This window comes from Orycteropus afer, unplaced genomic scaffold (assembly GCF_000298275.1).
Source record: "Orycteropus afer afer isolate SDZICR_OR568_19922 unplaced genomic scaffold, OryAfe1.0 scaffold00044, whole genome shotgun sequence".
Classification (NCBI taxonomy): domain Eukaryota; kingdom Metazoa; phylum Chordata; class Mammalia; order Tubulidentata; family Orycteropodidae; genus Orycteropus; species Orycteropus afer.
This window is the reverse complement of record NW_006921631.1, coordinates 5,391,884-5,419,544: the sequence shown is the minus strand read 5'-3', so window position 1 is coordinate 5,419,544 and position 27,661 is coordinate 5,391,884. Positions and strand designations below refer to the sequence as shown.

General features: G+C 36.8%; 1 protein-coding gene across 1 annotated transcript in view; it reads left to right on the top strand.

Annotated features, from left to right (window-relative positions):
* The window catches only part of TIPRL (TOR signaling pathway regulator), a 47,577-nt gene extending 23,830 nt beyond the window's left edge, over positions 1–23,747 (top strand). The window contains exons 4-7 of the mRNA XM_007937722.2: positions 5,879–6,010; positions 19,974–20,069; positions 22,396–22,458; positions 23,604–23,747. Of these exons, the coding sequence (XP_007935913.1) occupies positions 5,879–6,010; positions 19,974–20,069; positions 22,396–22,458; positions 23,604–23,747 (435 nt within the window). The remainder of the gene's footprint in view (positions 1–5,878; positions 6,011–19,973; positions 20,070–22,395; positions 22,459–23,603) is intronic.
* The last annotated feature ends 3,914 nt before the right edge of the window (positions 23,748–27,661 follow it).

Here is a 27,661-nt window from a genome sequence, read left to right as displayed (position 1 = left end):
TTTTTTTTTTTTTTTTTTTTAAAGGGACATTAACCATTGTTGGTGAGAACATGGAGAATAGAGAAATTGGAGCCCTTATACATTGCTAGTGGAAATGTAAAATGATGCAGCTGCCTTTGAAAACAATTTGACAGTTTTTCAAAATGTTAAGCAGAGTTATCATGTAACTCAGAAATTCTGCTACTAAGTATATATGCAAAAGAATGGAAACTATAAGTCCATATATAAACTTGTACATAGTTCATAGCACATGGTACAATCTTTGTAGTAACCGCATTCATAGTAGCTAAAAAGTAGAAACCACCTAAATGTCTTAGCAGCTGATGAGTGAATAAACAAAATCTCATGTTTCTGTGCACATATTATTCAGCCCTAAAAAAGGCTCATACATGCTGCTACATGGATGCACCCTGAAAATATTCTGCTAAGTTTTATGAATTATAAAATCTAACCATCCAAGAAGAGAAATAAAACATAGAAACGACAAGCATGACCTTCCCTGATCATATTCTTTTTATTTTTTAGTAGTTCCTAGTGTCTTGCAGAAATTTTAGCTTTTATTTTAATTTTATTAGCTTTCATTTCCTTGGAACTAGTAGGCATTACAGTTTTATAATTTTGGCCTCATAATTTCAATAGCTGGAGTCCCTGGGGCCCATATTGTCTTTTATTTTTGCTGATTCTGGTTTATGATGTCTGAGCTCCTCCTATTTTTCCTTGTTTTGTTTAAAACCTACAGTGATGCTGTTTTCTACCAGAGAATTTCTGGCAGGAACTTGAGGGCTATAGTAGTGTAGGACAGGGATCTGTAATCTTTTTCTGCAAATGGCCGGATAGTAAATATCTTAGACTTTATAGACCACAGAGTCTGTGTTATAAGTACTCAACTCTGCTGTTGTAATTGAAAGCAGCTATAGGCAATACAGAAACACATGGGCTTAACTATGTTTCAGTAAACCTTTTTTTAATGGGTGTTTGAAGTTTGAATTTCAAGTAATTTTCATGTGTCATGAAATAATTCATAAATTTTTTTCCTCATTTAAAAATATAAACTCCTTTCTTAGCTTGTGGACCATAGAAAAGTAGGTGGCAGTCCAGATTTGGCCTGTATGGTCATAATTTGGACCAGAGTGTGAGGTTTATTAAACCTGTGGATAAGAAGCCAGGAAACTAGTATAGCTCTTTAGGGTGTCATCCCAAAGTTAGCTGGACAAGGAATTCTCCAATATCCTGTCCTAAGTGTGAGCATGAAGCAGTGATGGCACAAAAGTTGGCAGAAGCCAGCCTTGCCTCTGAATCAGTCATGCTAAGGCCTCAGGGCAAAAGGCACCCAATTACAGACTTTTTGGGGCTTCATTCCTCTTTTATGTCTCAGCCCAGTAATTTTCACTGTCTTGGCCATTTGATGCCTTTAAGAAGATATCTTTTTTTATCCAGCTTTTTAAATTGTCTTCAGCAAGAGGGTCTCCATTACTTATTCTACTGTACTGGAAGGCAAAAAAGTATTGAGTACATTCATTTTAAGTTTAGCTGGGTTTGCTTGCTTGTTTTCTTTTTTCAGATGCCTAGGTTTGGGGAGGAGTAAATGGAGGTGGGGAGGAGTAAATGGAGGTGGGGAAGACACAGGGATGATAAGTATAAAGTTTAAAACTTTATTTGTCCTTGCATATGACAGAAGACAGTATTGTTGTTAGGCGCCATCTAGGCAATTCCAACTCATAGAGACCCTGTGTACACCAGAAAGAAACACTGAGCCATCCTCACAGCCATTGCTGTTTAAGCCCACTGCAGCAGCCACTGTGTCAGTCTATCTCTTTAAGAGTCTTCTTTTTTACTGACTGTCTACTTTGTTGTTGTTGTTGTTACGTGCTGTCGAGTCAAATCCGACTCATAGCGACCCCTCCTTGGGTTTCCGAGGCAGTATCACTACGGAAGTAGGATTGCCCAGCCTTCCTTCCGAGGAGTGGCTGGTGGGTTTGAACCGCCAGCTGTCTGGTTAGCAGGCAAGTGTCTTAGCCACTATGCTACTGTCTACTTTACCAGGGACTAATAATACTTCCTGGTAACAGATGAAGTCTCACCATCCTTGCATCTAACAAGCATTCTGAATGTACTTCTAAGACAGATTAGTTCATTCTTCTGGCAGTCCATGGTATGCTTAATATTCATCACCAGCATCATAATTCAAAGGCATCAATTTTTCTGTGATCTTCCTTATTCACTGTCCAGCTTTCATATGCATAGGAGGCAATTGAAAAGACTGTGGCTTGGATCAGGAGCACCTTAGTCCTCTAAGTGACATTTTTGCTCTTTAACACTTTAAAGAGGTCTTTTGCAGTGGATTGGCCCAATGCAGTACATCATTTGATTTCTTCACTGCTGCTTCTATTGGCATTGATTTTGTATACAAGTAAAAGAAAATTTCTTGACTGAAATGTCTTTTCTCCATGTATTGCAGTATTGCTTATTTGTCCAGTTGTAAGGGGTTTTGTTATCTTTATGTTGAGGTGTAATCCATACTGAAGGATGTAGTCTTTGATCTTCGTTAGTAAGTGCTTCAAGTCCTCTTCCCTTTCAGCAAGCATGATTGTGTCAATTGTGTATGGCAAGTTGTTAATGAGTCTTTCTCCACTCTTGATGCCACATTTTTCACATACTCCAGCTTCTTGGATTATTTGCTCAGCATATAGATTGAATAAGTGTCTGAAAGGTTACAATCCTGATGCACACCTTTCCTGATTTTAGACTACACAGTATCCCCTTGTTCTGTTTGAACAGTTGTCTCCTGATCTATGTACATGTTCCTCATGAGCACAATTAAGTGTTCTGGAATCCCATTCTTCACAATGTTACCCATAATTTTTCATGATCCACACAGTTAAATATCTTTGCATAGTCAATAAAAAATACGTAAACATCTTTCTGGTATTCTTTGCTTTCAGCCAAGATCCATCTGACATTAGCAGTGATAGCGTTCCATGTCCTCTTCCGAATCCAGCTTGAATTTCTGGCAGTTCCTTGTCAGTGTACTGCTGCAACTGTTTTTGATTATCTTCAGCAAATTTTACTTAGCTTGTGTTATTAATGTTATTGTTCAATAATGTGCACATTTTGTTGGATCACATTTCTTTGGAATGGGCACAAATATGGGTGAAAAACATGAAGCCAAAGATGAAGAAATTGAAGATTTCTACCAACTTCTGCAGTCTGAAATTGATCAAACATGCCATCAAGATGCACTAGTAATTAGTGGTGATTGGAATATGAAAGCTGGAAATGAAAAGGATCAGTAGTTACAAAATATTCCCTTGTTGATAGAAATGACCCTGGAGATTGCATGATAGAATACTGCAAGGCTAACAACTTATTCATTACAAATACCTTTTTTCAACAACATAAATGGCAACTATACACATAGACCTCAGCAGATGGAATACAAAAGAATCAAATTGACTACATCTGTGGAAAGAGACTATGGAGAAGTTTGTTATCAGGCAGAATAAGGCCATGGGCCAACTGCAGAACAGACCATCAGTTGCTCATATGCAGATTAAAGCTAAAGTTGAAGAAAATTAAAGCAATCCATGAGAGCCGAAGTTTGACCTTGATTATATCCCACCTGAATTTAGAGAGCAACTCAAGAATAGATTTGACACATTGAACACTAATGACCAAAGACTGCACAAGTTACAGGTTGATATCAAGGACATCATACATGAAGAGACCAAAAGATCATTAAAACAAAACCAAAATGGATGTCAGGAGAGACTCTGAAACTTGTTCTTGAGTGGAGAGTAGCTAAAGCAAAGAGAAGAAATGAAGTAAAAGAACCGAACAGAAGATTTAAAAGGTGGCTTGAAAAGACAAAGTAAAGTATTATAATGAAATGTGTAAAGACCTGGAGTTCGAAAACCAAAAGGGAAGAACACTGGCATTTCTCAGGCTGGAAGAACTGAAGAAGAAATTCAAGTCTTGAGTTGCAAAACTGAAGTATACTGTGGGCAAAATGTTTGACGATGCAGGAAGCATCAGAAGAAGGTGGAAGGAATACACAGAGTCACTGTATGAAGAAGAATTGGTTGACCTTCAACCATTTCAGTAGGTGGCATATGATCAAGAACTGATGGTATTAAAGCAAGAAGTCCAAGGTATACTGAAGACATTGGTGAAAAACAAGGCTTCAGGAATTGATGGCATTCTGATTGAAATGTTTTAGCAGATGGTTGCATCACTGGGGGGTGCTCACCCATGTATGCCAAGAAATTTGGAAGATAGCTACCTGGCTTACTGATGAGAAGAGATCCATCTTTGTGCCCATTCCAAAGAAAGGTAATCCAACAAAATGTGGACGATAAGTTAAATATATTCTCAGCACATGTTTTATCAACTATGTTTTGTCTTTCTCTTTCAAACATTTGATTAAAACAACTAAATGGCAAAACTAATTAATTCATTTTGACCAACCACTTACTGGAGGCTTGTGTGAAACATTAGTGAAGTAGACATTTACTAATGAGAAAATTCGTATACTGATTCATTTTTTGAAAATCAGAAGTGATCTTCTGATGTCTTCTGATGTCTTTCTTTGAACTGAAACTAAATAAAAAGTAAGGAACTGAGAAGTTGTGGTTATTTAACTACCTAATTTTATGCTTAGGCAATCTTGAAGGCACTAACTTTTGTCTTAAATAGATCATAAACATACCAGGGATAAAAAGGGCTAGCTGTGTGTTGTCCTGTGCCCATCCCTTACACCCACTGTCCCCATCCCCAATTTTCATCCTCATGTGGCATTTTGTCTCCAGATAACATTTTCAAATAAAATTGCAGATGGCAAACAATGTCACTATGCACATTTTCACCTTTTGGGAATCATACGCAAACTGTGCTCTCTTTTCATTGTACTCTTATGTTGTTCATGTTGTTCCCTACGTGTCACTAAATACTCTTGAGGACCATTTTTTTTTCCTCCCCCTATCTATGCAGTCTCTTTAATACTGTTTTCTAATCATTTTTCAGCTATCTCAAACTCAAATGCATCTCATAATTCTGTTCATGAGCTAAACAAGTAACTTAATAATGCTGTTAAGTAAAGAAAAATAATAGCTATTAGTTATTGAATACTTTTGGGTTGACAAGTATTGTTGTATTTGTGATACATCGTTGTGAAAGAATGGAAAAGCTAAACGTTTTGCAGTGATATTGCATGTAATAAAGAATGTGTCACAAATCATACTACTAGGAGATACTTGGACTTAGTGACCTATGATATGACCCACCTTGGAATTGTTGGAATTGTGTGTCTGTGTTTCTGTCTCTGTGTGCTGCAGAATGATAGGTTGGAAAAAGTTGCCAGCATCCTCCCAAGTTCTTTGGAATGCCAGAGTGTCCCTTAGAATTTCTCTAAAAGTTCATACTTTCTTCATTATTTAAAGCACTTTATTTTGTTTTTAGGCTTTGGAGAGCTAGGTTGGGAATTTAAAATAAATAACAATATTTTAATGAAAAAATAGTTTTGAAGATCCAAGTTACTATCTTAAAAGGAGACTTTCACAGCACAGAGCTGCTTTGAATTTCTATGATAATTCATGCTAATTTTCTCAGTCACAACAGAACACGATTTTAATCTGACTTGTATGAAAGACAGTGAAATTTTTACTTTGTATGTGTGTGGCTATACCATCCGTTATCTGTAGGAAAGTTTTTCAGTGGCAAGGCATATATCTGATCTTTCATGTTTACTGATGACACCCAAATTTAGAACTGTGTGCTATGGCTACCTATATAGAAATGAAGCAGAATAAAATGACTTTCCTTTGTTTCTGTAGCTCCTTATTTATTTATTTTTTAAGTGCTCCTTATTAACTTTTTCTTTCAGGTTGTACCTACAACAGATCATATAGATACAGAGAAATTAAAAGCCAGAGAACAAATTAAGTTTTTTGAAGAAGTTCTTCTGTTTGAGGATGAATTGCATGATCATGGGGTTTCAAGCCTGAGTGTGAAAATTGTGAGTACTCTGAAGTTTTGTTTAAAATTAATTTCTCTCTTCTGTTCGGTGGAAATATAAGACTTAATTTAAAATCACACCAAGTCTAAACACATTATCATGGCTAGAATTCATCTTACTTACTGTCCATTGCAAAATTAATAGAAGATAGTTGATCGTTAGTATTTTGGGTTAGCAAACTTTTTTTTTTAAATAGACTTGGTCACTTTGTAGTTTCTTTGCTTATTTAACTTGGATAAAGTTAAATTAATTTTCATACTTTAAAATAATACTGATGCTGATAAAATCTGAAGACAACAAGGTGGATGTCAGTTAAAAAAATGACCGATGTGTCAGGATTTCATTGCACTGTTGAACCACCACTTCAGTGTCTAGCATAGAAGTGAAAAACAGAAAGGCCAAGTATAATAACTTCCCTTCTTTTGTCTTATTTTCTGTCAGGAGAGGACCAACTACTTTCATTAACAGCGCTGTTGGTGGCACATGCTTAAAAAGGATAATAATAAATAGACCAATGTTTGTTTATTAGTGGTTTGTATTTGATCTCTAACATTCTCTAGAAACACCTCAACTGAAACTTTATTTCATGCCTCATCCTTTAAGACTCATCTAGAATGTGATTTCCTCTGTGAAGCCTTCCATGACTCCCAAGGCAAAGTTAAACATCTCTTTTCCACACTCCAATAAGTACCTTTTTTTTTTTTTTTAATCCCTCAGTTAGCACTTACCACAAGGTCTGTCAAAGACCGGGACCAAACATCAGACATTATTCTTAGAACATAATAATTATCAGTGCTGTGATTTAAAACAATGATGAAAATGAATACAATAATACAAAAGCAGTAACAAATTTGTTTCAAAGTTTTTCTGTAGAATCACATAATTTTGGAACTATCATAGATGTTTAGAAAATTATTTAGTTGAGCCTCCATATTTTATAGACAAAGCCCCAAAATTAGTTTACCCAAGGTTGTAAAACTAATTAGTAACAAAGTTTTCTTTGTACCGTGTAATACATAATATCATTATTCTAGTGTTAGATTATAGTTTTCTTAATGCCTTACTTCCTTGCCTTTAACTCCCCCAATTTATCTTCTGTCATTTAGATTCATTCATTCCCCTACTCATCTAGTCATGTACCTTTCCCTTTTCTGTCCACCTACTAAACTGACTATAATGAATGCTTATTATGAGTTTGCATATCTGGTTGTGCATTTGTGTCCAAGTAAGTGGTTGTATTGATGATGACTATAAGTGAATAGGTATGTGGGGAGCAATTGTGTTTTGTGGAGGAAGAAGTTAGAGAAGGAGTGGGCATAAATGTATTATGTGTGTATCAGAGTTGTTACTAAGTCTCAAACTGAAGAGTAATGTCATCTTAAAATGTACTTTCTTCTTCCCTAGTTTACCTGTTATAAGTTATTTGATAATGTTGCATTTTGAAGAATGCCTGGAAAGATTTCATAGAATTGTGTCCTTTCTGGTTGATTTCTTTCCAGCAGTGTTACAGATAAATAAAATTAATGTCATAGTTTCTGGCCTAGAGGCAATGGGGTATGGACAAATGAAGTTCCCTTTTATATAAGCAAAGACTAGTTTAGTAAATATGGTTGTAGGCAAGAGACCAGGAATGTTATGCCTGGGAAGCTAAGGGGAAAGTTGTCAAGAAGGGGGACCTGGAGGTCAGTATCATGCTGTAGAGAGAAGTTTTGTAAGCTTAGAGTGGGATGGTTCTCATTGGATTAAGTAAAAATTTGTTTTTTGGGTTTAGCAATTAGGATATTGTTACTGACTTTGGCAAGAGCAGTTTAAGTTCCATGGTTAGGGAGTGACTAAAAGATGCAGAGGTAGAGACAGAAAGTATAGATGTGGACAAAACTTTCCAGAAGCTGGGAGAAGAAACAGACATGGCTAAGAGAGAGCATGAAGCCAGCAGAGGTGTGTGTAAATGTGTTTTTGTTTTTGTGATTTGGGGAAGACTTAAGCATGTTTATGTACTTATAGGAAGGAGCCACTGCAGAGGGAAGGGAGAAAGTCAATGGTGTAAAGTCTCTAAGTATGAGTAGTGGGGGGGGGGGAGAGGAAGACTTTAAGCTTTTGCTATATGTGAGGGACTGTGCTAGATATTTAATTACATTATCTCACTTATTCCCTGTGAAAATTCTGTGTGTGAATACTTTTAAGTCTTTATTTTACAGATGAGGTAGTGGAGAGTCTTAGATATCAAGTAATTTGTCCATGATCACCCAGGGAATCACTTTGACTCTGTCCATACTCATAATCCTCTAGTATCTAGATCTTGGTAAAGAGGTTAGCCTAAAATGAGAGAAGAGATGCTTCTTCCATGGTGACAAGAGGAAAGAGAAACAGAATGTAGGTAAATCTTGCTCTGCTCAGTGCTTCGCAAACCTGAAGTTTATCAGAATTACCCAGATTAGAGATTTAGTTGTCTTTTAACACAGTATGGTAAGGAATATATTTTTTATTTGATCCACATGGTATATTTGCTGTGTTTGTTGGCTGGAAAGATAGATCGACAGATACAGGGGGGAGGATTGGAAAGGAAGTAGATGAATAAAGTGTTCTTAGATGAAGTGGCCCCTGATCTGAGTTTTAGGTGTGTAAGTTTCCCCACCAGACTGAGTTGAGGCCCACTGGTAGAACAAGGTGATCACTTATGTGTTTCCTGAGCTTGTGGTTTGTGAGAGTGCTGATCAATTCAGCCGTCATATTACTGGCTACTGGCTACTGGCTACTGGCTACTGGCTACTGGCAGAGAATGAAATAGAGTACCTTATCAGGTCTGTTCCACTTAAAGCTTCCTTAAGGAGGTCATTTAATTTGCCTTTTTCTTTAAAGCTTTTCCTGACTTAAAAATCTACATTTTCCCAGTTACTTTCAAATAAAATCTATACCATCACAGAATATTTTTAGTTTAGCAAATCTTTCTAAGAAATTTCTTTAAAAAAAAACAAAAACATTTATTTTTAAGGACTACCTGATCTCTCTTTTGTTGCTAAAAAGCTTACTAAAAGTTTGATTAGGAATATGTATAGAAATGAGTTTTTTCTTATTTATCACATATGGGTTCCATCTCCCTTTTATACCACTCTACTTTGCAAATGGCCTTGGAATCATCTGGGGGTAATAGAGTATTCATTGCTGTTACTTAGTGTTTTAACTTGGGCTGGAAAACTGCTAGCAGTTTTTTTTTCCTAGAAAAACTGAATTGGTTTGGAATTACAAAACTAATTGTTTATGAATATTTGTGTCTGTGTTTCCATAATAATTACAAGGTATTCTGAAAAGAAATGCTATTGAAATAGGAAAGCTCCTTTCGTAAAATATATTATTTTAATAGATTTGTGATGTCGTTGGATAGAGCCTTTTAGGTTGTGCCTAAGGCGCTTGACTGCTAACCAGAAGGCTGGCGGTTCAAACCCACCAGCCACTCCTCGGAAGGAAGATGAGGCAATCTACTTCCATAGTGATACTGCCTTGGAAACCCAAGGAGGGGTCGCTATGAGTCGGTCCGATTCGATGGCACATAACAACAACAACAACATAACTTATGTTACTCTTTCAGTGTTTCAGAGTGGTTTTCCACCTTATGTTTTCAGTTCCAAACTTACCAAATTTATATTTTAAAAAATCATGATTTCCATGGAAACAACCTAGGTGTCCATCAACTGAGGAATGGATATCCAAATTATGGTACACATACACATAATGGAATACTATGCAACCATAAAGAATAATGTAGAATCTGCAAAACACCGCATAACATGGATGAACTTGGAGAACATTATGCTGAGTGAAATAAGTCAATCACAAAAGGACAAATACTGTATTAGTCCGTTATTGTAAAAGTCAAGGAAATGCTTATCTGTGGAAGGACATTTTCTTTGTTGGTTACAAGGGGTGGCAGGGAAGGGTAGAGAATACAGTTAGATAGATAAAGTTTTGATTTGGGTGAAGAGAAAGGCAATGTACCAAATGTGAGTGGTCAGTATAGTGGCATTGAGGAAGAGAAAGAGAGAGGTACATGGGAAGTACAGACAACAAAGAAGATGAACCCTTTTGCACATATAGTACGATGTGGTCAGTGAAGGCAAACACGGGTAGATGAGTGGACAGGCTGAACTATTAGCTATGTCTATGAAGTGGGGAGTGCAGGAGTGCACCCAGCAACATGTATAGGGTTGACAGACAGTGGTCCTATAACTATGTATATGATCAGAATTCCCATGTGTATAATGGAGCTGACAAGGGGCAAGGTTGTAGTCACAGCCAGCTACCCATAGGGACTGAGTAGTTGAACCTGTGGGCTCAGGACCATAGTCGCAGAGGACATCAAGCTCAATTAGCATAACATACTACACAAAACATGGTTCCATCTCCTACTGTGGCGAGTAGCAACTGGGATCTTAAAAGCTTGCAAGCTACCATCTAGATGCAACGATGGGTCTCTCCTTGTTCAGAGCCAAGAAGAATGAAGAAAACCAAAAATTCATGGAAACAATTAGTCCTAGCGACTAGTACACCATCTGATCTGCAGCCTGTACGACTATGAGACCAGAAAAATTAGATGGTGCCCAGTTACTATTGTCACCCACTTGGAAGAGGATCTATGTAGGAGATCCTTGATAGAGAATAATGTGGAACAAAACTCAAAATCATTTGGAAAAAAAGGGAGGGGCGAACCAGGTTTGCTGGCCTGATGGAGCCTGGTGGAACCACTGAGACTATGGCCCCTAGCTGCCCCTCTGGTCTGGAATTGAACCCACACCTGTAGCTTCCAGCCAAACAGTGGACAGGCATATGAGTTGAACATTTACCTGAGGTAGGTTTACTCCTTGGAGAGAACAAGCATGGGAGAAAGAAGAGCTGTTTATGCACAGGGAGACAGCTCAGGGGGCAGGAGTGCATGGAGGGATGGACACAGAGAAGAGGTAACTGTTGGGAGGAAGTGGGAGGGGAGATGTTGCATTGTGGTAAATTGTGGTCAATGTCATGAGACAAAGTGTTATGTGAACTGCTGTATGGAAAGTGTATTTGCTCAGTAAATTTTCACCCAAATCACCATTTAAAAAAAAAAAAAAAATCATGATTTCCTTGTGGTACAATTCCCCAGGGAGAAAGAGTACATTTAGAGTTTTATGCACAAGGAGGTTTGAGATATTTTGGATTTGTGTCATTGATTTTGTATGAGATGTTGATGACTTTGTGTGAGTGGCATTACCTGTATCTATTAAGAAGAGACTTATTTCAGAAATTTATTTTTCTTTTCCATTTCTAAATTAGCTTCTCCTAGTAATATTTGTTTCAGTTAGGATTTTGTGTTCCTAATATTCTACTGTTCTTGATAGGGCTTCTAACTTTCTAATTAAACAGCATATATTTCATGCTAAGATTAATCTTTAACTTTCAAAGAAAAATTTCTGTCTATCAAATACTGGCATAGCTTTTAAAGCTAATGTTGTTGTTATGTGCTGTCGAGTCGGCCCCAACTCATACTGACCCCTCCTTGGGTTGCCAAGGCAGTATCACTGCGTAAGTAGATTGCCGCACTTTCCTTCTGAGGAGTGGCTGGTGAGTTTGAACCACCAGCCTTCTGATTAGCAGTCAAGTGCCTTAGGCACTACGCTACCAGAGCTCCTCCTTTTAAAGCTAATGGTTAATTGCATTCTGAGTTGAGTCAGGAGTGAATATTGTTCATCTGCTTTCATGCTTTAACCTGATTTTAAAGGTGCCGGGCAGAAATATACCCTTCATCTCTGTGGTACATAGAATTCTACAATAGTTGTATATGAGTAGCTTTTGTTAAACATGTAATTACATAGAATTGTCAAATTTTACAAAGAGACAAGGCCTTGAGAGATCATTTCTTCATTTTCTCCTTTTTGCATGAAAAATAAGTTGAGACCTTGGCTGGTTTAATAAATTACTGTAGGGTAGTGATTCTCTACGTTAGCAGCCCCATTGCCCCATTTTTTTTTTTTTTTTTACCCAAATACCTTTTGGCTGCCCTCATAGTACTCCAAAATGAAATTCATAGATAATATAAAGTCATAGATAATATAATCTATGAATATAAAGTCATAGATAATATAATACATATAGAGATAATTTGTTAACATAATACCCTAATTATAAAATAAAAGGAAATTATTTCATATAAATGGTATGCATTTCAATATTAAATGCTTGGTGGACTACAACAGAAGATAAATGAAGCAGTCAGGTACTTGTATTTGCACATTAAATCATTAAATATAACAGATACAAATATAGACAGAGATGTTAGATATCAATCAGTGACTCAAATAACATGCAACATTGCCATTGGCAATGCAGTTTTCCACAGTGTTGAGTAACTCTTAATAAAGCTCCAAACAAAACAAAGTATAATCTTCCCTTGATTTACAAGGTTGGTTGCGTTATTAGATAATTGAGTAAATTTTGTACTTATATGTAAAGTGGAATTAAGTTCTAGGATCAGATCATTATAAATAGGTTTTTCTGAATGCTGGAGTGTATTTGGAAGGTTCGTGGGGCTTTGTGTGTAGGATTATCCTATGCATTGAAGAACATCTAATGTCTTTGCTTCTAACAAATTAAATGATTATGGCAACTTTGGGAAGCAGCAGAAGGCGAGTGTTTGGGTGCATGGAGCCAGCGCCCTGGGGGCAGGGCTCAGTAAGCCAGCCCAGGAGCAGGGGAAGGTGGATGTTTGGGTGAGTGGAGCACCTCAGGGCAAGCCAGGTAAATGGGCAAGCCAGGTAAATGAGCAGAGCAGGGGATACCAGGAAATGATCGGAGCAGTTTGGAGCAGCTAACGAGACAAACTTGTCAGTCAGTTTATCGTACTGTGGTAGCTTGAGTGTTGCTGTGAGTTTGGAGGTTATGCCACTGGTATTTCAAATGCCAGCACGGTTACCCATGGTGGACAAGTTTCAGCAGAGTGTCCAGACTAAGACAGACTTGGAAGAAGGAAGAAGGCATCCACTTACAGAAGAATTGGCCAGTGAAAACTTTATGAATAGCAGTGAAACACTGTCTGATTGATATATTACTGGAAAACTTTATGAATAGCCCTGAAACGTTGTGCACTATAGTGCTAGATGATGAACCCCTCAGATCGGAAGGCATTCAGAATATGACTAGAGAAGTGCTGTGTCTTCAGAGTAGATATGACCTTAATAATGTGGATAGGGTAAAGCTTTCAGGACCTCTGTTTGTTGATGTGGCACGTCTCAAGATGAGAAGAAACAGCTGCAAACATCCATTAATAATCAGAACATGGGATGTACGAAGTATGAATCTAGGAAAATTGGAAGTTGTCAAAAATGAAATGGAACACATAAAGATTGATATCCTAGGCATTAGTGAGCTGAAAGGGACTGGTTTTGGCTATATTGAATCAGATGATCATATGATCTACTATGACAAATTGAAAAATAGTGTGCATTCATCATCACAAGAATGTATCAAGATCTATGCTGAAGTACAGTGCTGTCAGTGATAGGATAATATCCATATGCCTACGAGGAAGACCAGTTAATACTACTACTATTCAAATTTACACACCAACCCCCACAGCCAAAAATGAGGAAATGAGAATTTTACCAGATTTTGCCGTCTAAAATCGACTGAATGTGCACTCAAGATAGATTCATTATCAGTGGTGATTGAAATGCAAAAGTTGGAAACAAGAATCACCAGTAGTTGGAAAATATGGACTTGGTGATAGAAATGATGCTGGAGATTGCATGATAGAATTTTGCAAGACCAACTACTTACTCATCACACATATCTTTTTTCAACAACATAAATGGTGGCTATACATGTAGAGTTACCAGGCAGAGTACACAGGACTAAGATTGACTACATCTGTGGCAAGAAGCAATGGGGATGCTCAGTATCTTCAGTCAAAACAAGGCCAGGAGCTAACTGTGGAACATCATGTGAGCATATGAGCATCAGCTGCTCATATGCAAGTTCAAGTTGAAGCTGAAGACAATTAAAAGAAGTCCACAAGACCCAAAATATGATCTTGTTTTATATCTTTCCTGAATTTAGAGACCATTTAAAGAATAAATTTGGTACACTGAACACCAGTGCCTGAAAACCAGAGGAATTGTGGGATGACATCAAGAATATCATCCATGAAGAAAGCAAAAGGTCATTAAAAAGACAGGAAAGGAAGAAAATAGCAAAATGGATGTCAGGAGAGACTCTGAAACTTGCCTTTGAATGGAAAATAGCTAAAGCAAATGGAAGAATCGACAGAATAAAAGAGCTGAACAGAAGATTTCAAAGAGCAGCTCGAGAAGACAAAAGTCAATTACTGTAATGAAATGTGCAAAGACCTGGAGTTAGAAAACCAGAAAAGAAGAACATCCTTGGCATTTCTCAAGCTGAAAGAATTGAGGAAAAAAATTAGGCCTCAAATTGCAATATTGAAAGATTGCATGGACAATATGTTAAATGATGCAGGGAGCATCAAAAGAAGATAGATGGAACACACAGAGTCACTGTACCAAAAGGAACTGGTTGATATTCATCCATTTCAGGAGGTGGCATATGATTAAGAACCAATGGTATTGAAGGAAGAAGTTGAAGCTGCACTGAGGAAAGTGGTGACAAACAAGGCTCCAGGAATTGACAGAATACCCATTGAGATGTTCCAACAAACGGATGCTGTGCTGGAGGCACTAACTCCTCTATGCCAAGAGATTTGGAAGATAGCTACCTGGCCAATGGACTGGAAGAGATCCATATTTGTACCTATTCCAAAGAAAGGTGATCCCACAGAATGTGGAAATTATCAAACAATATCATTGATAACATGCACAAGTAAAATCTTCCTGAAGGTAATTCAGAAACGGTTGCAGCAGTATATTGACCAAGAACTTCCAGAAATGCAAGCTGGATTCAGGAGGATGTGGAGTGAGGGATATCATTGCTGATGTCAGATGGATCTTGGCTGAACGCAAATAATACCAGGAAGTAGTTTACTTGTATTTCATTGACTATGCAAAGGCATTCGATTATGTGGCTCATAACAAATGGTGGATAACGTTGGAAGAATGGGAATCCCAGAACACTTAATTGTACTCATGAGGAACCTGTACAGAGACTTTGAGGCTGTTGTTCAAACAGAACAAGGGGATACTGCATGGTTTAAAATCAGGAAGGGAGTGTGTCAGCGTTGTAACCTTTCACCATACTTAATCACTCTGTATTCTGAGCAAATCTGAGCAGCAAGACTATATGAAAAAGAACATGGCATCAGGATTGGAAGAAGACTCATTAACAACCTGAGATACGCAGACAACACAGCTTTGCTTGCTGAAAGTGAAGATGATTTGAAGCACTTACTGATGAAGATTAAAGTCTGCAGTATGGACTACACCTCAATATAAAGAAAACAAAAATCCTCACAACTGGGCCAGTAAGCAGCATCCCAATAAATGGAGAAATGATTGAAGTTGTCAAAGCCTTCGTATTACTTGTCTCTACCATCAATGCCAGTGGAAGCAGGAGTCAAGACATCGGATGACATACTGCATTGGGCAAATCTGTTGTAAAAGACCTCTTTCAAGTGCTGAAGAGCTCCTCGAAGATAATCTCCTTGAAGACTAAGGTGCACCTAACCCACGCCATGGTATTTTTAGTCTCATCATATGCATGTGAGAGCTGGACAATGAATAAGGAAGACCGAAGAAGTGCTGATGCATTTATTTGAATTGTGGTGTTGAAACAATGCTGAAAGTACCGTGGACTGCCAAAGCAACTAACAAATCTGTCCTGGAGGAAGTGCAGCCAGAATGCTCCTTGGAAGGGAGAATGGCCAGACTTCGTCTCACCTACTTTGGTCATGTTGTTAGAAGGGACCATTCTGTGGAGAAGGATGTCATGCTTGGCAAAGTGGAGGGACAACGAAAAAGGGGAAGGCCCTTAAGAATGTGAATTGACACAGTGGCTGCAGTGATGGGCTCAGGTATAGTAGGGATCATGAGGCTGGCACAGGACTGGGCATTGTTTTCGTTCTGTTGTATATAAAGTCAGAGACAACTCGATGGCACATAACAACAACAACAGAAAAACTAAAAATTATCACACAAATTTCGAGACATTCCCTGGAGGCAGTATTGTGATAATAGAAAACTACTGCCCTAAAATATAAAGTTGAATTATGGTAGAATTGGGGCTAGAACTCAGGTCTGGCCTAATTCCTAGTCTCCCTGCTATGCTATGCTATGCTGTGCTTGAAATGATAGTTCCACTTTAAAATGCTTGCTGCCTAAGTTGTGCCCAGGCTGCTGTTAGTTACTAATTTTGAAATTGGCAAATCAGTCTTTCTCAAAAATTATAAATAGCATACTGTCAGGTGCTTCCCAATAAGTTTATTACAATATATCATGTTAATAAACTTCTTGAACATTGCTCCGTCTCTTTTCATTTATAAATCCAAGACTTAACTATAAGAACTTCAAGCTTAAAAAATAAATACTTGTTGGTCAGATACACTCTTGTTTAAGAGTGTATCTACACTTCAGCCAGTTGTACCACCAGGACCCGCTTTCTTACTGTTTCCACCAACTCTGGCTTTCTTTAGTGGCTATAATATGTCGCTTACTGTCCATGATATGTTCTGTGAAATATGACATTATATGATTTGGATGTTATGCAAACCTGATACCATAGTCTTATCCTGCTTTGTCTTTAAGCATCTCAAACAAGCTTTGTGCCTTAGCAGTGAATATCAAGATGCTGAGAGGGATTCACTTTTGTGTTTGGTCCTCAATCCACATCATTAGCAATTTCTCCATGTCTGATGTAGATTCCTCTCACATTTTCATCAGCCTTGTAGCTTTCAGTGGAGTCAATTTTTTAATAGCTTGGAGAACTTTTTCTTTATTTTTAAGGATTATAATGTCAAATGCAACATGCCTAAATTGCAGGCAGTGGCATTCACTGATTCTGCACCTTTTAATTGTTTAGTAACCTTGTATTTTACTTCCAAATTGATACTTTCCTTTTGCCTCTTGCTGCTACTGTCACTAGCACTGGTTTTGCTGCACTTGGGAGCCATGATGCACTTCACAGTAATATTTTCAAAAGAATATTAAACAGATACTACTACAACACTCAAGAGACAACTGATACTCAGTATTGAATGCTGCTACCTACAAGTTGAAACATACACTGTTGTATGGTAAACTTTTTACATAGAAAGTACAGTACAGTATGTACATAAGCCAGTAATATAGACATGTATTATAACTATCAAGACATATATATTAGAGGTTTTTAATATATTATACCATTATACTCCTGGCAGGCATTCACTTTTTGTACAAGAGACAGGAGATACGTGTATTGCATGTGGGGAGCTGTTGTTTGTCCTGTTCTCTGACAGGGATTTCTGAACTCTTTTATTACCTTATGGGATGATGGACCTATATGCTGTTGGATGTTGCTCAAACAGATATTATACAGAGTATGAATGTACTTGGAAAACACAGAAATTTGTAGATATGCCATAGATAGAAGTTGTTGTTGTTATGTGCCGTTGAGTCTAACCCAACTCATAGCGACCCCTCCTTGGGTTGCCAAGGCAGTATCACTACGGAAATAGATTGCCCAACCTTCCTTCTGAGGAGTGGCTGGTGGGTTTGAACTGCCAGCCTTCTGGTTAGCAGTCAAGTGCCTTAGGCACTGTGCTACCAGAGCTCCCATAGACGTTGTTGAGAACATATTATAATGTTCCGATACACCAGTCTTTGGCAGTAGTTCCTAATCAGTTGTACAGTCAGAGCAGCCCATTTAAGATCTCTTATTGTAGTCTCAGTAAAATGAGTAGAAGCTGAGTAGCAACAAAGAACCAAGTTGTTCTTTGATTTTAGTATTTCTGATGTTGAAATTTACTATTAGTACTACCATTTTTAAAAAATCTTCACTAGTTTATTGTTTTTTTTTTTGTTTGTTTAATTATAGTAAAATATGTATCACCAAAAAATTATCTCAACCAGTCTTACAATTTAGTGACATTAATTACACTCACCATGCTATGTAACCATCACCACTATCCATTTACCAAAAAAGAAAAATTATCACCCCAAGCAGAAACCCAGTATACCTTAAGCATTAATTCCCCAGCCCTTGGTCACCATTGGTAAACTTTTGTCTTTGTGTATTTCCTGTTCTAGATATTTCATATGATTGGAATCAAATAATATCTGTCCTTTTGTGTCTGACTTATTTCACTTTGTATAATATTTTCAAGGTTCATCCATGTGTAGCATGTACAAAACTTTATTTCTCTTTATAGCTGAATAATATTCCATTGTATGTATGAACAACATTTTGTTTATTCATTTATCTGTTGATGGACATTTGGGTTATTTCCACTTTTTAGTGGTTGTAAGTAATGCTTAAAAAAAAAACAAAACACTATTGTGTAGATAATCTTTTTGAGATTCTCCTCTCAAGTCTTTTGGGTATATATACCTGGGAGTGGAATTTCTGGATCATATGATAATTTTATGTTTAATTTTTTTGAGGACCTTCCAAATTTTTTCCATAGCAGTTGTGCCACTTCATAGTCCCACCAGCAAGAAATGAGAGTTCCATTTTCTTCACATCCTCTCCAACGCTTGCTATTTTCTGTTTTTCTAATATAGCCATCTATGGGAGCTCTGGTAGCGTAGTGGCTAAGGCACTTGACTGCTAACCAGAAGGCTGGTGGTTCAAATCCACCAGCCGCTCCTGGGAAGGAAGATGGGGCAATCTACTTCCATAGTGATACTGCCTCGGAAACCCAAGAAGGGGTCTCTATGAGTTGGATCTGACTTGATGGCACATAACAACAATATAGCCATCTTAGTAGGAGTGATTATAGTTTGATTTGCATCTTCCTAATGACTAATAAGGAGCTCTGGTAGCATAGTGGCTAAAGCACTTGACTGCTAACCAGAAGGCTGGCGGTTCAAACCCACCAGCCACTCCTCGGAAGGAAGGTTGGGCAATCCTACTTCCGTAGTGATACTGCCTCGGAAACCCAAGGAGGGGTCGCTATGAGTCGGGGCTGACTCGACGGCACATAACAACAACAACAACAATGACTAATAACAATTGCACTCAATTAGAGCAATGCATTGTAAGATTTCTTGTCTTTATTCTGTGTAAAATAAATATAAATTGAGTATCTTTTCATGTAGTTGTTGGCCATTCAGATATCTTCTTTGAAGAAATATCTATTTAAGTCCTTTGCCATTTTTTAATTAAATTATAGAAGTTTCTCATATATGGTTCCCAAACATTTTCTCTCAATCTTTAGGTTGACTCACACTATCTTGGTCAAGTCATTTGATGCACAGAAGTTCTTAGTTTTGATGAAGTCCTACTTATCTTTTGTCTTTTGTTATTTCTGCTTTTTCTTTTCTTTAAATGTGTTTTATAATCTTCATGTTACTTGAATATATTTTAACTCTTTCTAACCATAAGATCTTTTGATGTAGAAGAACATTTCTCTATTGCAGGAAATTGAAACTAGAATGTTAAATAATTTGCACATAGGTCTCTTAGACTCTTAAAGAGGTGTTGTTGCTATTAGTTGCTGTCAAGTCTGGCTCATGAAGACTCGTGTGTAAAGTGAAACTGTTCCATAGGGCTTTCAAGGCTGTGACCTTTCATAAGTAGTTTCCCCAGGCCTGTCTTCTGAGATGCCTCCGGGTGGGTTTGAACCCACCAGCCTTTTTGCAAGTAGAGTACTTAACCGTTTTCACCACCTAGGGAGCTAGGATGAAGAGCTCCTAAGTCACAGATTTTTACATACAGCTAATCAGCCCTCAGAGGTTTTTTTTGTTTTGTTTTTTGACTCTTAATTTTTCTTTTAGCAAAGTAATAAAATATTTTATCTTCACTAAAATGTCAATAATGTGCTTTTTTTCAGAGAGTAATGCCTTCTAGCTTTTTCCTGTTATTGCGGTTTTTCTTGAGAATTGATGGGGTTCTTATCAGAATGAATGACACGAGACTTTACCATGAGGTATCTATTCTCATTTTATGACTATGTAGATTAATATTGGGCCTGTTCTTATTGTATCATTGGTAGTCTGAAAGTTTGTAATTAATGCTTTATGTCATATGGACATCCTGATAAGCTTTAAAATTGGGTGTTTCGGACTCACTGTTGATTGTGCGTGGTTATTGAAACATTACATCTTCTTTTCCAAAATTTCTGGTAGCTGAAAATATTTTCTGAATGACACTCCTTAGTGGAGGGTCTGATGCTGCTTTTTTTAAAATCTCATATGTGCTAAATATATGTTTACAAAAATGCGCTAATGTTAGACATACCACTCATGTGACCTCCTGAGATTTATATTGTAGTTATTTTGGTAACTGTTTTAAAGTTTAAAGCTCTGCGTGCTGTAGAGAATTGTATTCCTTCTAAAGAAACTATTAACATATAGGGTTTTTTTTTTTTTATGAGTGTTGAAAAAAATGGAGTAAATTGAGTCATAAAAATTCTTCTAGTAGCTTCATAGCATCTTATCCTTTCTGAATGAATTTCTAACTTCAGATTTGTGATCTTCTGCAACGATGATTTATAGAAAAGACCACCAGTATCAGTCACAGTAGTCATAATAATGATTAACTCGTAACAGCTCTATGAAGTAAATACGCTTTTATCCCCGTTTTATAGCTGAGGCAGCTGACACAAGGAGAGGTTAAGTAACTTGCCCAAGCTATACAGCTAGTAGGTGACAGAACCAGATACGGGAATGGATTTGTGTTTTCCCAAACCCTGAAGTTTGGATCGTTTATTTTTCTTGAAATAATGAAGTGACTGTGATAGACCTTTTTATTTTTAAAACTGATAATAAAGTACTAAAACCAGGCTGTTTTCCTTCTTGAGAAAGAGTGAAATTGAAATTTGAAAAATGCTTACATTTTAACTCAGTAATACTGACTCTTAGGAATTTATCCTAAAAAAGCTTCTGTCATACGGTAATCCACAAGGACTAATGGGGCAAGTGCATGGAGTTGAATGAACATGGATGTTCACTGCAGTATTGTTTAGAATAGCAAAAAGGAAGGAAGAGAGGGAACCAAGGAAGAAGGAAGGAAGGAAGAGAAATGGGACAGAGCTTAATGCCCTTCATTGGCGCATCATAAATTATTTTATATCTATATAGTAGAAAAATACACAGCCTTTAAAAACAACAAAAGAGAGCTATATTTAACTGATTTGGAAAGAGGTATGTTTCAGTATTAACTGTTTAAAAGTGAGTATGAACCTACTTATATAGATTTTTATGGAGAGATTTCTATGTTAAACATAGTTTAAGTCTCTTAGGACTCATGATTTATACTCCGATGATTTACACTCTCTTCTTTATACTTTCATATGATTTTTTATAGTGAGCATTAATCTGTTTTGATATAAAAAATTAAATTGTAAGGGAATATAATTTTCTAACTTTTCTTTCATTGGAAAATGTTTCACCAAAAAACAAATTGTAATAACATCTTAAATGGAAAAAATTGAAGTAGGTAAAAAATGATTTTAAGTAAATAATTTTGTAAGAATTTTATTGAAATGGGAGAGAATAAAAAATTTTAAACATATGTTTTGGAACATAAAAATAGTCACAATTATATAGGGAGATGTTAATATAGTTTAGGAAAAAGATGTATTTCCAGACTTGAAGTAATATAAAAATCTTACATATCTCATTTATGTTTATCAAGATAATGTTACTGATTCACTTTCAAAAGAAAACCTTTGCTTGTGTTTCTCTTTTATAGAAGTTCTGGTGGCATAATGCCTAAGGCATTTGACTGCTAACCAGAAGGCTGGAGGTTCAAACCCATCAGCCACTCCTTGGAAGGAAGGTTGGGCAATCTACTTCCGTAGTGAATACCGCCTTGGAAACCCAAGGAGGGGTCACTGTGACTTGGATCCAACTCCACGGCAGTGTTTTGTTTTGTTTTAGGAATTATATCTGTTTACATATGTGTATCTGGTATTACTGTAACATATATAGATTGGAACTGATCATTTAAAATTGTTGTGAGAGTTGACTAGAGTTACCTCACTGTGTTGCCTGACTTTGCATTACTTTCACAACCCATTCTGTAATACAGGGAATTCTGTTTAATAGAATAGAATTTGTAAACTAATATAAATAAATTTATCATGATTTCTTTTTGCACACAGACCAGAGTTACCTTATTGTATAACAAGATACTCTTGCCTGACTTCACATTACTTTCAACCAATTCTGTAATGTAGGCAATTCTGTTTAATAGAATAGAATTTGTAAATTAATATAAATAAATTTATTGTGACTTCTTTTTGAACACAGGCCGACAAGACCTACATGTTGCGAGAATATACATCACGAGAGAGCAAAATTGCTAATTTAATGGTACAGTATTTATACTTAATATTTTATAAGTTATTTTATTTTAGGTATGGAATCCCTCCCACCCCTTTGCAATATACCAAAAAACAAAAAAAAACCACCAAATTCACTGCCATCCAGTCGATTCTGATTCATAGTGACCCTTTTTGGGTTTCTGAGGCAGTAAATCTTTATGGAAGTAGATTGCTCAATCTTCCTTCCATGGAGTGGTTGGTGGGTTTGAACCGCCAACCTGCTGTTAGCAGTCAAATGCCTTAGGCACTCCACCACCAGAGCTCCTTCCTTGCGACATACATACTTAAATCCATTCATTTGCATAATAGAGCTCTTTAAAATAAGATACATCTTACTGGAGCATAACTTTCCTGAGTTTACCTCAAATATAAGAGCAGTTAGGGTTGTTAGATACCCTAGCCATCATCTGATCCAGTTACCATGTTTACTCAGGAGAAACTGACACCCAGAGATGTGACTTACCCCAAGTCACATAGCTGGTTGGTGGTGAAGCCTCAGTCGATACCAGTTAGATGTCCTGTCACTACCACCCTGCCACCCTATAGTTTTTTTTTTTTACCTAATCTCCTTTTATTTCCTCCCTAAAATGTGGTGATTCTGTATTATGATTTGTTTGTTTGGGCCCAATTGTCTATTTTTTGCTTCCCTGGGACATGTAAAGGGCTCCCTTGGGACTTAGGATTCTATGGTGGGTTGCTTAGAAAGAGAAAACTTAATGTTCTTTTTTTACCCTTAATTCTTATATCTCTTTACAAAATCCAATTTTTCTCGCTGGGTGTAGGGTAGACACCCAGAAAAATGAAATAGATTCCATCGTAGACTGTATTCTGGGCTCTTAACTGAAGACCAGTAGCTTTCAAGGTACAAAAGCAACAAATACAGGGAATTGGATTAAGCTGTATTAAATTCTCAGAACATTTATAGAAGCATTGTAAATTATCTAACCCTGTGCTCTTATGATTAAGAAATGGGAGATAATTTTTATTATTATTTGGAATACTTAATGGTGTTCATTACGTAAGTATGTATTGCTTTTTATGTCATGTTTTATGAATGCTTGAACTAAAACATTTCCAAACAGTGCAAGTATAATCACTATTATAAAACACTAACATGACTTACGTATTTCCTAGCACGTTTCACCTTCTCTCTTCACGGAACCTAATGAAATATCACAATATTTACCAATAAAGGAGGCGGTTTGTGAGAAGCTGATATTTCCAGAAAGAATTGATCTTAATCCTGCAGAGTCACAAGAAAATAAACCTGCGGAATAAAATGTGATACAACATATACTCCCCATGGAATCTGACTGGAAATCTTGGCTGTTTGTAGGGGGGTATTTTTATTATGAGAATTAATTGCCTCGTTTATGTGCAGGTTTTCTGTAGCCATAAAGGAAAGAAAAATAAAAGATTGTTGCAGGCAGGTTCCACTCAACTGATGTTTGTACTGTCTTCAAGTTCATACCCAGATTTATATTTTCTGGAGTTAAATTCAGATTTCCAAATTGCCATAAAGTGGGACCTCAGCAGTAGTGATGTGTGTATGTCTCAGTGAGTGGTGGGCATAATCTGCTTCCATCATGAAACACGATCTTCTATCATGACTCTAATTTAAGTCCCCAGATTACAACATGTGATTTATAGGATTCCTGGTTGTGCATGTTGATGTACTAGCTCCTCACTTTGGGCTTTTTGATGTTGACTTGCACTTCTGGAGAAGAGTAACTTGCCACTTAGCACGTTTTTCTCATACTTCAGTGATCTTCCCCCACAAGTGGTTTTTTTTCCCAAAAAATTTAGATTGGCTTTTGACATTTAAAGAAAGTTTTAAACATAGGACCAAAAAGACCTACGTCTTTTGGAGACTTAAGCTGTTATGTCCATGGAAGCACATAAACATGGTTTGTTACATCCCTTGGTTTTTGGAAGCTGTCATTTTCTACCTTTAGGTGCTTTTTCTTGTATTTGCTTCTGCTTGTACCAACATTTTTGTACTTCCACTATCTGTGAAACCTCAGAGTAAATAGATGCCTCGAATTTGGTACTGGTCCTAAGTAGTTTGAAGAGTTTATCAGAGATTGCTTTTAGCAAATATTAAATCAGCCCCTAAAGCATTTAGATTCATTTTCTCCTTAAAATATTTGGGAGTAGATAAGGAGAAAGAGGCTTATTTGAAAATATAAAAGCTGGTTTTTCTATTTTAAGATTCATGTTTCTAAACTTACAGGTGATCTAATAAATTGTAATAATCTAGTACAGGACCCAGGTACTCAAGAAAGTACAAATAGTAAGTTTAAAATCAATTTGTCTATTTTGGTGATGACCCTTTAAATGTTTTATATCCTTTTCTGCCTTTCCAAATGGTCTTCTTAAAGTGAAAAGTGGCTATAAAGCACCAACTAAAGGAATTACTTGAAATGGACTTTTAAAAATATATTTTTAAAGGACAGGGGGAAAACTGACCCCTTTTGTTCTCGTTTGAAATTACTGTTGTACTTGTTTCCATTTGATGGATAAATCATTAAATAAAAATTTTTAATTGAAAGTATTAGCAAAGCTCTTCCGGTATTAGCCTGAAGGTAAATTTTAGTGAAACAGATACACTTGGATAATCATCATTGCTCATGTTCATGTATTGTGATCCAAAGAGGCAGATGTCTTTTATTAACTGTATTTGATCATAAATAGTTTTGGTATTTTCTCTGCCTTCTGCTGTATCCCCTATAAGATACAGAAAATAAAGATTTTGTTGGCTTTAAGAAAATACATAGCATATCCACTGTGTATTAAATATACCTATATTTAAATTAATGTTTTCTCTTAATACAGCCAGTGTATATAATGTACTTAATTTTCTGTTCTACTTTATTTGCCATGCAGATTTGAATGGAACAAGACTGTGCAATTATAAGAAATGAAAAATTCATAAGAATATTCATTAGTTGGAGTTTCTAGGCTACATTGTATTTTGGTTTTACTTTGAAAGTAAATCAGTATATAAAATATATATATACACACACACACACACACTTCTTTTTTTAACTTATTGATTCAGATGTCTTAGTCTCTGAATCAATCTTTGATTACTTTTTTTGAGAATCCAGTCTTAAAAATTGTAGGGAATTAAAAGAATTGCCCCCATACACACCAATGGTAAGAGGGGTAGGATGAGTGTACTTCTGAAAACTTCATTAGTTTATTACTGTGGGGAATACTAAGAAACCTGTCTTTGCCCATTATGAAATAAGGCTTATATCATTTTATATTTATTTGTTCCAAGTGTCTTTTTGTAAAAGGAGAATAAACAATAAGGAATTACTGATCTATGTTTTGTTTGTTCATTTATTTCAGTTTTTCTTAGAGCTTAATTCAGGAAGAGTGGTTTGCTATACTTGTTTGTGCTGTATGTTTTATCCACTTGGTCAACATTGTGGCCAGATTTAAAATGTGCCCTTTATCCCCAGATTGATGTACAAATTCAGTGCAATCCCAATCAAAATCCTAGCAGGCTTTTGTATTAATTTTCTGTATTAGAAAGCCAAAGGTTCTATAATAGCCAAAACAATTTTGAAAAAGAACAAAGTTGGAGGACTCAGATTACCTGATTTCAAGATTTACACTATACAGTAATCAAGACTGTGGTAATTGTTCACTCAAATCACAATTTAAAAAAAAAAAAAAAACTTTACCTCTCACAATGTACAAAAGAAAAAAATGGATCTTAGACTCAAAATGGATCATGTAAAACCTAAAACTATAAAACTAGTGGAAAAAAGAGAAAATCTTAGTGACTGTGGTAGGCAAAGATTCCTTCAGTGGGGGGGGGGGAACACTAAAGAGAAAAAAATTGGTAAAATGGCCTTCATCAAAATAATAAACATCTTTGAAAGGCACTGTTAAGAACATGAAAAGGTAAGCAACAGACAGGAAATAATTTGCAAGACATATAAAGGATTCATATCTAGAATATATAAAAGAATGTATAAGATACGGATGGCAAGTAAGCATTTGAAAAAAAGAAGTAGGCTGGTAAGTGAAGGGGTTATGTTAGATCTGTGGGAATAACCCAGTAGTCACATTGGTGATTCAAGAGATGGTTAACTAATGGAGTAATCAGTAGTATGGTAAATAAATTGATTTAAAGCCAGTAACTTTGTAAAGAATTGTTTTTAAGTCTATCAAAACAAGGGTCCATTGTAGAAGTGATCTAATTTCTTTCCTCACATACTTAATCATGTAGCTTCCCTCAGTGATTCACAAAATAACAAAAATCCCTAATCTTTCCTATGAGCACATACATAGCTATACCTAGGATGTGTTATTCCTTGTAAGTGTGAGGCCTATTCTTGCTTTAGGGACTTACTGAGTTGAATTGTGACCATAGGGTCAGGCAGTGCTTGCAGAAAGCCTTCCTGCACTGGGATCTTCTCCAATAAAAGTCTTTAACTAGATGTATTTGCTTTCCTACTTAGTGTGTTTTTAGGTCACTGGCAGAGAAAACACCCATGTGAACTTTAAGACTAGTATAGTGACAGGCCTCTGTATGGGTATGAGAATTGAATCCGTAAGAGTTAGAAATAAACCCCATTACAGTAAATTACAGTCAGCCCCAGGGTCACAGGTGAGGAGAGACAACTCGGGGATGCCCAAAGTAGCAGGAGGGAAGAGCAGGAGAAGGGGGATTAAAAGCCAGGAAGCCAGAGAGAAGAGCAGTCAGACTAAGGGATTAGGTGAGGAGCGGAAACTCAGACCCACCCAGAGTAGCAGGCCGGAGGAGCAGGAGAAAGGGGATAAAAGCCAGGAACCCAGACAGAGGAGCAGTCAGCCCCAGGGACAACTCAGGGACGCCCAAAGCAGCAGGCCAGAAGAGCAGGAGAAAGGGGATTAAAAGCCAGAAGCCAGACAGAGGTACAGTCAGCCACAGGGACCCAGGTGGGGGTGACACGAGAGGTCTCCAACAGCAGGACAAACTTGTCTGTCGGTTTGTCCTACTGTGGTGACATGTAGATGTGAGTTTTGAGGCTTAGCCTCTGGTGTTTAAAACCCAGAGAGATGCACCTGGTGCACAGGTAACAGCCCAGTTTATAGACTGAGACGGACTAGGAAGAAGGAAGAGGCCGTCCACTTCTCAAAGAACTGGCCAGGGAAAACCTTATGAATAGCAAAGAAACACTGTTTGGTACATT